Source organism: Thrips palmi, unplaced genomic scaffold, assembly GCF_012932325.1.
Source record: "Thrips palmi isolate BJ-2018 unplaced genomic scaffold, TpBJ-2018v1 HiC_scaffold_10, whole genome shotgun sequence".
Taxonomy (NCBI): domain Eukaryota; kingdom Metazoa; phylum Arthropoda; class Insecta; order Thysanoptera; family Thripidae; genus Thrips; species Thrips palmi.
In genome coordinates, this window is record NW_023144621.1 from 12,421,878 (window position 1) to 12,431,042 (window position 9,165).

Below are 9,165 nucleotides of genomic sequence, written 5' to 3' on the forward strand. Positions count from 1 at the left end.
TCCATCTATCAGGAAAAGGGACAATTTATTATAAGTAAAATATCAAACCCATTTTCTTAAGTAATGTATAATGGTAAGAAATTTCCCACAAATGAAACAAAAACCAAAATACTTCTTAAAAGTAAGTCTTGCAATTTCTGAAGAGAAGGTAATTTTAGGGAGGGTGTTTTTACAGGTCCTTCTCCTTCAGAAAGTTGAGCTTTCGTACCTAACAAAAAACACTGATAGTGACTTCCACTGGACAGGTCAACTCGTTTAAAATGAAGTCCACAGGATAGACCATCATTATGTTAACATTATGCATTCCATGTTTTTAATTTAATAACAGAACAGGATTTCATAAGGCATTTAGACATAAATAAATTCAACACACATAGAAATAAAACAAGTCAAACAAAAAGAAAAAAAATGATACAATAATTAATCAAATATCAGTAAAAAGATGCACAGATCGACAGTGACATGAAACATGATGTGACCACTGCAATGCTAAGGTTATAACTGAATAATTTGTGCAAACACACATACATTTTTGGCCCATGTTTACGGTGTTCATAAGCTTCATTCATACCTTTGTATAAAAGTTACAGAATGTAAACGCATAAAAATCACAGAATAAAGTCCCTCAATGTTGCAGTAAAGCAAATGGGAATGGGAAGGTTGGAGCTACATGGACATGAATTATGGTCAATGGAACTTATTGCACATGCAACAACAGCAAGATCTTCCTTGTGAATCAAGGAAAGAGTTAGATTTGAATGCAACAACAATACTTGACCTCTCATTCATGAACTTGAGCTAAATGCTATGAAAATTGCATAAGTATGTTTTATTCCAAAGAAAAAGAAAAAAAAAAAGAAAAAGGATTCTTCATGGAAATGTTTAATGTGACTTTTTGTTAGCTTCCAAAACCTTGTGGTTTTAGCATATGAAGATACAGAGTCGACATGTTGATTGATGCCAATCTTCTCTAGTGATTTTGGCTTAAAAGAGTGTTGCAACCATGATAATTTTAGCTGTCTGAGCACATATTTTTTCTCACCACTCATGCCTCTAAATCATAAACAAATAAGACTTCACCTCTTCTCAGACCAACATCTGCCAATGTTTCTTCAGTATTATTTTGGCATGGTAGAACTCTTTTTGGAAAGTTTGTTGCAATCTCAAACCGGTCAGGAGACTCAGGGTGGCAAAAGACAAAAAGAAATAAAGCCTGTTGGGAAAAAAGTTGTGGAATTCTTAATATTGTAAAAGGTCCAACAAAATGAAAATACTTTATCAGAGCATTAACTAACCTCCAAAGGATGTGATTGTAAAAATCTACGCTCCAACCTTTGCCCAGTAGGTAGCTTTATCACTACATGAACAGATTCTGGATGATCTGAACTAGGCTCAGAGGGAACTCTGCTTGCTAGTTCCACCTTCTGTCGCTTTATTTCCTGCAGGCAAGCAAAACATTGTTTTCACTTATAGACTTGGAATTAAAACAATGTTGTTAATCAAAACTCAAAACAGGCCATACCTCTTTCTCTAATTGTTCTTGACGCTCACTTTCTCTCCTTTGACGTTCTTCTTCCTGCTGACGCTCCCTTTCCATCCTTCTCAACCGCTCCTTTTCTCGATCAGCCTGAAGAGAATCCTCGTAGGCCTGATCTTGTTGAGCTCTGATGGTTTGATTTAAGCTTCTTTCCATTCTGCAATTCAAAAAAAAATACACACAAAAGCAATCAGTGTTAAGAGTCACAATGTTGATTATTTAAGAAATTCTATTTACACAGATCAAACACATGTATTTAAGAATCTTTACCTATCATTTCTTGCAGCAATAAGACAACCCTCATTGTCAACTACAATGGTTTGCAAACGTTGCAGAAGTGTTTCAGCATTCATAGGTCCCTCCAACCTTTCAAGAGGACAGCAAGGAAACAAACACTTGAAGCCAGAGCTCCTCTTGAGCAATTTAAAATAACCAACAGCTACTTTTTGTGGCAGCTTGAGTAGAAATGTCTAGACATTAATCACAATACATTACCTTCCAACAACCGTCATTTTAGCATCTCGCATAGCAAGAACAGCCAAGAACGGATATGCATTTTCACGCAAACTTAGGGAAACCCTATATCCTTCGGTTGAATTCACTAAACATCCCCAAAACAGCATGTGCGAGTTGATGTAGTGGATGACATTTTCATCATTTAGGACTTGCCTGAGAAAAGAACATTTTAAATCAGAAATTTTAAAAAGTGAAACAACTTGGTAGTTTATTTTAGAGTTAGGCACATACCGGCAGAAATTTATGTTATCCTGATGATCATCTGAATGTAAATAAACTATAAGAAATCTAAGTTCATGTTTGGCATCATTCAGAGCTTGACTGTAAGATCCCTGGTAAAATACTGGATGTTGGTGTCCATAAGTCTCCTCATAAGTCCGAATAAATTTCATAACATCAGCTGTTGGATCAGTAACATCTGGAGAATAAACCAACAATCAGCAAAACATTCATATAAAAAATAGGTTGCAAATAACAGAACGTAACTTACATCGCCTGTTGTCACCCAAAAGAAATTTGTAGGCCATTAGATATAGAGTTTGGAAAATGCTGTAGCCAAACTGAAAGAGTCTGGAAATGCTAAACCAGGATCCATCGGAAGGAGGCGAGAAAAATACATGTTGAAACATGAGTTCGTTGACAACTGCTGGTGCATGAGTCTCTGAGCTAGCATACACAGATGGGTGGCCATCTCTGATGTTAAGTTGATCAGAAACGGCTCCTTCTAGATCCCAACTGTGTCTTGTTAAAATATCCCTGCAGATAGTTATATCTTCTATACCAGTGAGATCCTGTAATAAAATGTAAAGAAAACACTTAGCTTCTGACATTGAAGGCCTCTCGAACACAGCTGAAAAGAGAAAAGAGCTGAACAAGTAGCAAATTTAGGGAGTTTTCATCACAAAAGGAAAGTAATAGTAACAGTTTCTAGCCTTACTTTTTGACAAGTCAACAATGAAACTACAATATTGCAAGTCTTAGGGCTCAGCTTTAGCCAATCCGAATAAATAAAGTTAAAAATATACTCTCAATGCCAAACAGTACAAACCAAGGAGACCTACATGTTGGCAAAAATTGCCAGTTGACCATTACCTGAAACTGCAGAATCTTCTCCGTCTGCTCCGAGGACAGACCGAGGGCCATATTATCCATCTTGCAATCAGTAATATCATGCAAATTGACAAATTACCGGGTGCAGCGGTAATCAATGGAAACTAAAATGCCCTAAACGACACCAAAGCCACAAAAAATTGAAAAGTTAAATTAAATGAGATTAACTTGGAACGATCTCTTGAAAAAACCAGCTGTCCTCAAACAAACTGCACTGCTGCCACTCAAACAGTCTCCTGGTGTGCGGACTGTTTCCAGGGAGAGAAAGCCGGGCGGGGAGCCTACAAGGGCGAGAGTGGGAAACGCGCCGTGTTGCCGTTACAGATTCTGTTTTGTTTTCGATTCGAGAAGAGGCGGGCTAGCATGATTACTTCTGCCTGTTGAAAAAAGTGTGCACCTCGTCATTATCTCACCTCAAAGCTTCAAAATACCGAGTAGGTACTCTAATGTTGTGCAGGATCCAGGTTACATTTATATCTAGAGCGAAAAACACTAAGTCATTGTAGGAGACACATTTTGAAGAGATGTATGTAGTGCGAGTATGATTGGAGAGGTTATCTTGCTTACTCTTTCTCCTCTACTTCTTATTTCAGCTTTACAATGGATGAGGACACCCAAGAATCTATTCCTCAGTTTAAGGTAAGTTTTTGTCGTTTTTTGCATTGCATTCTTATTTGAAATAGTATTTTAAAAAAATTACCTACCATATCTTTGTTGTGTTTCAGGAACTTGACGACGTTCTGAACTGTGGCATTTGCCATGAAATTTTAACCACTCCCGTCATCACAGCCTGTAGTCATACATGTATGTACATTTGTGTGTAGTGCTTTCAATAGCTACGAGCTATGTTTAGTCAAGCAAATCAATTTGCATTTTTGTTCTAGACTGCAGCATTTGTATAAGAAGGTGGCTGTCAGGCAAACAAGAATGTCCCTCTTGTGCCACAGCCATTTACGAGAGCACTCTCCGAAAAAACACAATTGTTGGAAATATTCTTGATGCTGTTAAAAACGTGAAAAGGCTATTGGGGTAAAGCATGCCTATTCTCTGATGAAATTAGTTCCAATCTTCTGTATTTTCATAATTAATTGTTCAATTTCCTTTGTTACTCATTGAAGGAAAAATGCCTCAATGCCAAGCATTAAGAGCAGCACTAGATGTCTTAATGTTCAGGATGAGTTTGGCGATGAACCAAAGAATAGGACCATCAAAACGACTCCACCTGCAACACCAAAACAGAATCATTCTGCTCAACCTACAAAGACTCCAATGCTTCTACCAAAGACCCCCTCACCTATGGTACAGAAATTTCCCAAAGTGGAAGTGAATAGTACCCCTGGAGGAGGGACCCCAACAGCATTGGACAATGATCATTCGCCTGCCTTTAAAGTACCATGCCCAGTGTGCGGTACAATTATGGCTCAGAGATTAGTGAATAGCCATTTGGATCGCTGTTTGTTGGAACCTAAGACTCGGTCATCTGAGACAGTAAAAAGTCCAACTCCTACTGTTAACTCTGCAGCAAAGACAAGTATAGCTAAAAGGTGGGCTCTTTTTTAAGACCAAACACTGATACCAGTAGGAGACCCTTTATATGATTTAACAATCTTTCTTGTGTGGTCCTTATTGAAGCTCAAACTCTGCTGAAAGTAATCCATCCCTTCAACCCATAAAAAAAATGGTCTATAATCTGCTGTCTGACAAACAAATTAAAAATGAGTTGAGGAAGTATGGTCTAGCCATTCAGGGAGACCGTAGTACTTTGTTATCAAGGCTAAAAAGGTCAGGCTTCTCTAATAACAAAGCTCTTGGAGTACTCACTGTTGGCTCTATAAATTCCTGAAGTATGTCCATATTCATTCTAGGTTTGTCATTTTGCACAATGCTGAATGCGACTCAACTACTCCAAAAACATTAAGTGAAATGAAACTGCTTGTTGAAAGAGAGGAAAAAGCAATGGCTGGTTCTTCAGCCTCTTCTTTTGTAAGTCTATGAGTGGAAAGGAAGTTAAAGTTTATTATATTTTCATATATCTTTCATTTTTGTTGTTGTTGGTTTTGTTACAGAGTCAAATGTTCAAGAGAACAGATAATCCTCAGGAGATAGATAATGCCCTTAAAGAGTACAGTGAGTACACTCATTTTTAAAATGTCATTATTTTTACTAACTCTAAGTTGTAAAATATGTTGAAATTTTCAGGGACACAGCAAAAGGCCAGTTACCAGAAACTGATTGATGAGGTGAAGAAGAGAAATAAACACAAGCCCTCCAAAAAAGAAGAATGTGTAATTTTAAGTGACACGGAAGATGAAGATGACCCTGCCCCTATCCCGGTTCCACAACACGAACCTTTACCTGTACCTGAAAGTGCCCATGCCATGAACTCCAGGCAGGCAGATAGTGATTGCGACAAGTCTGGGAAAAAAACCAATCACGGTAATGCTAGTGACTCGGATGATATTGCCTGTACTAGTAAGTCTCGGAAATCAACTAATCATAGAAAGATGACCAAGAATGTAAAAAGAAAATGCATCGAGAGTGAGAGTGAAGAGGATGAGGGTGAGAATGAGATAAGGCAGGCAAAGCAATGGAAGCGAGCAGAGCAAACTACCTCACCTGTACTTCCTCGTAGTACTCCTGCCAGGCAGCTGCGAAGTCGCACAGCCCAAAATAAAGCTATTCAGAAGCGTAGCGTATCATCACCACAGAGTCAAACAAGGAACTCACAAAGAATCAAACAGCCCCCTTCTAAGAAGGTTTTAGAAAGGGGAGGTGGAAAAGATGGACTCTCATCTAGTTCTGATGAAGAAATTCCTTCCAAAAGAAGTATTGGTGTTAAACAATCCAAGCAAAGATCTCCCACGCCGGACCCAGATATATTTGAGTCCTCTCCAGCAAGCAGTATACTATTTCCATGTGGTCAAAAAGCTAGATGTGATGACAGTGGGAATGAGGCACTTAGTGCGCTTGTTAACATGATTGATAATGATGGTGGTAGGTAGATCATTTCTCCCATTGACTTCTGACTGTACAAGTTTGATATTAATTATGTTTTTGTTTTATTTGCAGGAAGCACCACAGATTTTGATGAGTGACTTTTAAACTTTCTTTAACTTTCAGCTTGCTGTTACCATGTTTTGTAAATTCAAAACTTTCTACGAACTATTTTATTCTATTTTATTGCATAAGTGACATTGAGGGCAAATAAAACCTTACTTTGTTCACCTTTCTGTATGTCTCTTGTAATGTGTTTTCCAAGCAGTTTTACGCTAAGTAGAAATAAGCTGTTTCTGCCCCTTCTATTTTCGTAAATCGCTAAAGATGCATATCCAAAAGTCTAAATTCAAAAAGAACTGGCAAAGAATGTTCAACAAAATTTAAATGGTACTCTTGGAAAGAATGAGGGACATTCGCTGTCTTAGAATAATAAGCATTATTAGGTAGAAACAGAAAGATTAGTGCAGCAAAATCAAAGCCTGTGCATATGCCAAGACTTTGAACCCTGCAGACTGCAGGGCACCAAAACGTGGCTTTCCAAAGCCAAGCAAAAGACAAAAACGCCAACGACGAGCGGCACAGGAGGAGGGGCTGGACCTTGCTTGGGGGGAGGGGTAAGAAAGGGTGCGCCGGCTGGGCGGCTGGGCCTCCAGACCATTTGCAACAAATTGATGGGGCATTGCGCTCCGTGACCGGCTCCGGTAATGGTCCCCAATGGTAGAGCCTAATGCCTCTTTATGGCTGGGTGTCCACCAGGAGCTCCTCCCCCCTCCACTATTCCTTCTTCCAGCCTTGTGCATTCGTGCCCCTCCCCGTCCCTCCTTCCTTCTTCGGGGATGTGAGGGATGAAGCGAGACGACGAGGGAGTTGCCCTCCGAGGCTGCCGTCCCCGCCCTGTTGGCGGTCCCCGCGTCCCCACTGGAAAGGCGATCCCGGGCGATCCTCCCACCCCCACCACACCCACATGACCGGGGCGTGCGGCAGGGCACGAACGCGCCCCGCCATGGCCCTGCTCCCCGTGATCTTGGTCGTCGTCGACCCCCGAGGCTGCAACCCGGGCTCGAGGACCAGAGGCGCCCGCGCGAGGCGGGGTAGGCAACGCAATGGCCACGGCGCGCGGCATGCTTGCCTACCGGCCGGGCGGACTCCAGCAGCACGCGAGTCACGGTGGTCACGGCCGAACGCGGAGCGGTTCACAGCGCGGATGCAATCCGCTTTTGTTCGTCGGCCTGCTCGGCAGGGCAGGGCCAGGAGCCAGGCCGCGTGGCTGGACACGGCCGATACGGTGCGGGCCTAGAGGGCCGGGGGGGCCTGGTTGGCTCCGTCGAGAACGGGCTGCATTCCGGCGGGCGCGATGCCGCGACGCCAAGGGGATGGGCTGCAGGCTGCTGCGCAAAGCGGCCGGGGCCCCCGCGGGGGAGGGGAAGGAGGGAGGGGCGCCGCTATCTCGCCGCAAACGTGCATTGCGCGCGGACGACTTTTACAGACCTGCAGACTGATTCCGAAAGTCGCCCTGTCTCTCTCGCACCAATACGGGACGCCCCATCAGTGGGGGAGGGACAGAGCGACTGAAACGACTCTCGGAATCAGAGGGCTGGCCGGGGCCGGGCGCGCCGGGCTGCGGTGGGGCGGCAGGGCTAAAGGCGGGGCTGCACGCTGAATGCACTATGCACTGCCGCCCCACTGTACTTTGATGCACCGCGCCGCACCGCGTCTGGGGGCGGGGGCGTCTGCTGGCTGTGACGCTGCGCCGCGGCGGTGGCGCGCACGGTTACGACTTCGGGCGTCTTCCGGGAGCACCTCCCGAGGGGGCCGCCAAGGGGGTCGAGCGGGGGGCAGTTTTGACAGACACTCCAATCCGCGGGCCTCCTGGGCGACGCGCTGGCGGCGGGGCACGCCGCGCCGCACCGCACCCGTCGCCCAAAGTTTTCTGAAATAATTGAAACGTCTCTCGAATGAGACATCATATGAAAAGCCGGGGCCTGCTCGGCGGGGGGCGGGACGCGGCAGCAGTGCGCAGCAGTTATCGCTGCGGCCGCGCTGACGTCGCTACGCGTCGCTGGGGGCGCGGCGTGGCGTGCCGCATACTCGGCAGCGCCGCGTCGGCCTCCCCGGGGAAAGCCTCGTATCTGGCGCGCCGGCGCCGCGACGTGCCGCCTTTTTGGACGACTGCGGCGCGCAGGCGGCGGCGCGCAGGCGGCAGCCCCGCGGTCTAGTCTGCTCTAATGTTCCTGATTAGAGCCCACATTAGCGCAGGCGGTGGCCGCGGCGAGGCGGAGCGGCGGAGCGCGGTGGGGAGGACGGGCCGCCATTGCCGCCCCGCCCCGCCCGGCCCGCCGAGACGGCCGAGACTCTCCAAGCATCGCCGAGGGCGCCGAGAGGCTGCCGATGACGTCGATCGCCATCCGCGCGTCCTCGCCCGCCTCCCCGACACCTCGCGGGCCCTCGGAACGCCATGCGCTTCAAGACGGCCACCCGGTTTCGTTCCGCTTTCGCCAAGGAGCCCAAGGAGGCCAAGAAGCACGCACCACGTTGCGTTCTCGAACCGATTACGTCCAAACGCCCGATCACGCCAGCCGTTCCCACGTCTAATGGGCGCCATTAATCCGAAATCAAAGCGCCGTTACACTTTAAACTGACCAAACGCGACGAGTCGCCCTTTAAGCAATTCGGAGCGAGCGGCGCGCGCCGTTCCTTTTGCTCGCAGTGGAGCGCACCGCCGCGCCGTGCCGTGCCCGCCCCGCGCGCGCCGAGGAAGCGAAATTGATTTCTTGATTTAAGACGACGCAGGGAACAGGAGCACGGGGCGGACGGGGCAGCGCAGCACTGCTGCAGCCAGCGAACGGGTACGCCGCCTTGCACTCCGGCGAGCAGGGCCCAGGGCGCCCCGCCCGCCGGGTGGACTGAACCTGATTGGGGGAGAGGGGAGGGGAGGGGTGAAGGGGGACCCAGCTTCCCTGCGCCGCGGCACTGCCGCCACAGGCAAGAGTCATCATTCGTCATGC

General features: G+C 46.2%; 2 protein-coding genes across 3 annotated transcripts; one reads left to right on the forward strand and one right to left on the reverse strand.

Moving 5' to 3' along the window:
* Window positions 1–285: 285 nt before the first annotated feature.
* On the reverse strand, window positions 286–3,377 carry LOC117654401 (FAS-associated factor 2). The gene is made up of 8 exons (XM_034401012.1): window positions 3,146–3,377; window positions 2,544–2,844; window positions 2,285–2,471; window positions 2,033–2,206; window positions 1,808–1,903; window positions 1,523–1,694; window positions 1,296–1,439; window positions 286–1,213 (listed from the first exon to the last, which is right to left on the reverse strand). Exons 1-8 carry the CDS (start codon window positions 3,203–3,205, stop codon window positions 1,046–1,048), a joined length of 1,302 nt encoding a protein of 433 aa, XP_034256903.1. The 5' UTR covers window positions 3,206–3,377; the 3' UTR covers window positions 286–1,045.
* An 82-nt stretch (window positions 3,378–3,459) lies between these two features.
* LOC117654400 (E3 ubiquitin-protein ligase RAD18-like) lies at window positions 3,460–6,397 on the forward strand. Of its 2 annotated transcripts, XM_034401010.1 has the most exons (10): window positions 3,460–3,597; window positions 3,757–3,802; window positions 3,889–3,967; window positions 4,048–4,192; window positions 4,282–4,707; window positions 4,796–4,945; window positions 5,029–5,146; window positions 5,230–5,290; window positions 5,363–6,157; window positions 6,233–6,397. In XM_034401010.1, exons 2-10 carry the CDS (start codon window positions 3,764–3,766, stop codon window positions 6,256–6,258), a joined length of 1,839 nt encoding a protein of 612 aa, XP_034256901.1. In that variant the 5' UTR covers window positions 3,460–3,597; window positions 3,757–3,763; the 3' UTR covers window positions 6,259–6,397. The 2 variants fall into 2 exon arrangements, with proteins under 2 accessions (XP_034256901.1, XP_034256902.1); XM_034401011.1 differs by lacking the exon at window positions 4,796–4,945.
* Window positions 6,398–9,165: the final 2,768 nt, after the last annotated feature.

What these genes read in the sequence shown, in the direction of transcription:
- LOC117654401 (XM_034401012.1), bottom strand. Translation starts at nt 3,205, where the DNA reads ATGGATAATATGGCCCTCGGTCTGTCCTCGGAGCAGACGGAGAAGATT. An exon ending in ATTGCTGCAAGAAATGATAG is followed by an intron (nt 1,695 to 1,807) that starts GTAAAGATTCTT and finishes TTTGAATTGCAG; the next exon opens with AATGGAAAGAAGCTTAAATC. An exon ending in TACAATCACATCCTTTGGAG is followed by an intron (nt 1,214 to 1,295) that starts GTTAGTTAATGC and finishes TTTTCCCAACAG; the next exon opens with GCTTTATTTCTTTTTGTCTT.
- LOC117654400 (XM_034401010.1), top strand. Translation starts at nt 3,764, where the DNA reads ATGGATGAGGACACCCAAGAATCTATTCCTCAGTTTAAG. An exon ending in TTGTTATCAAGGCTAAAAAG is followed by an intron (nt 4,946 to 5,028) that starts GTCAGGCTTCTC and finishes TATTCATTCTAG; the next exon opens with GTTTGTCATTTTGCACAATG. An exon ending in TAATGCCCTTAAAGAGTACA is followed by an intron (nt 5,291 to 5,362) that starts GTGAGTACACTC and finishes TGAAATTTTCAG; the next exon opens with GGACACAGCAAAAGGCCAGT.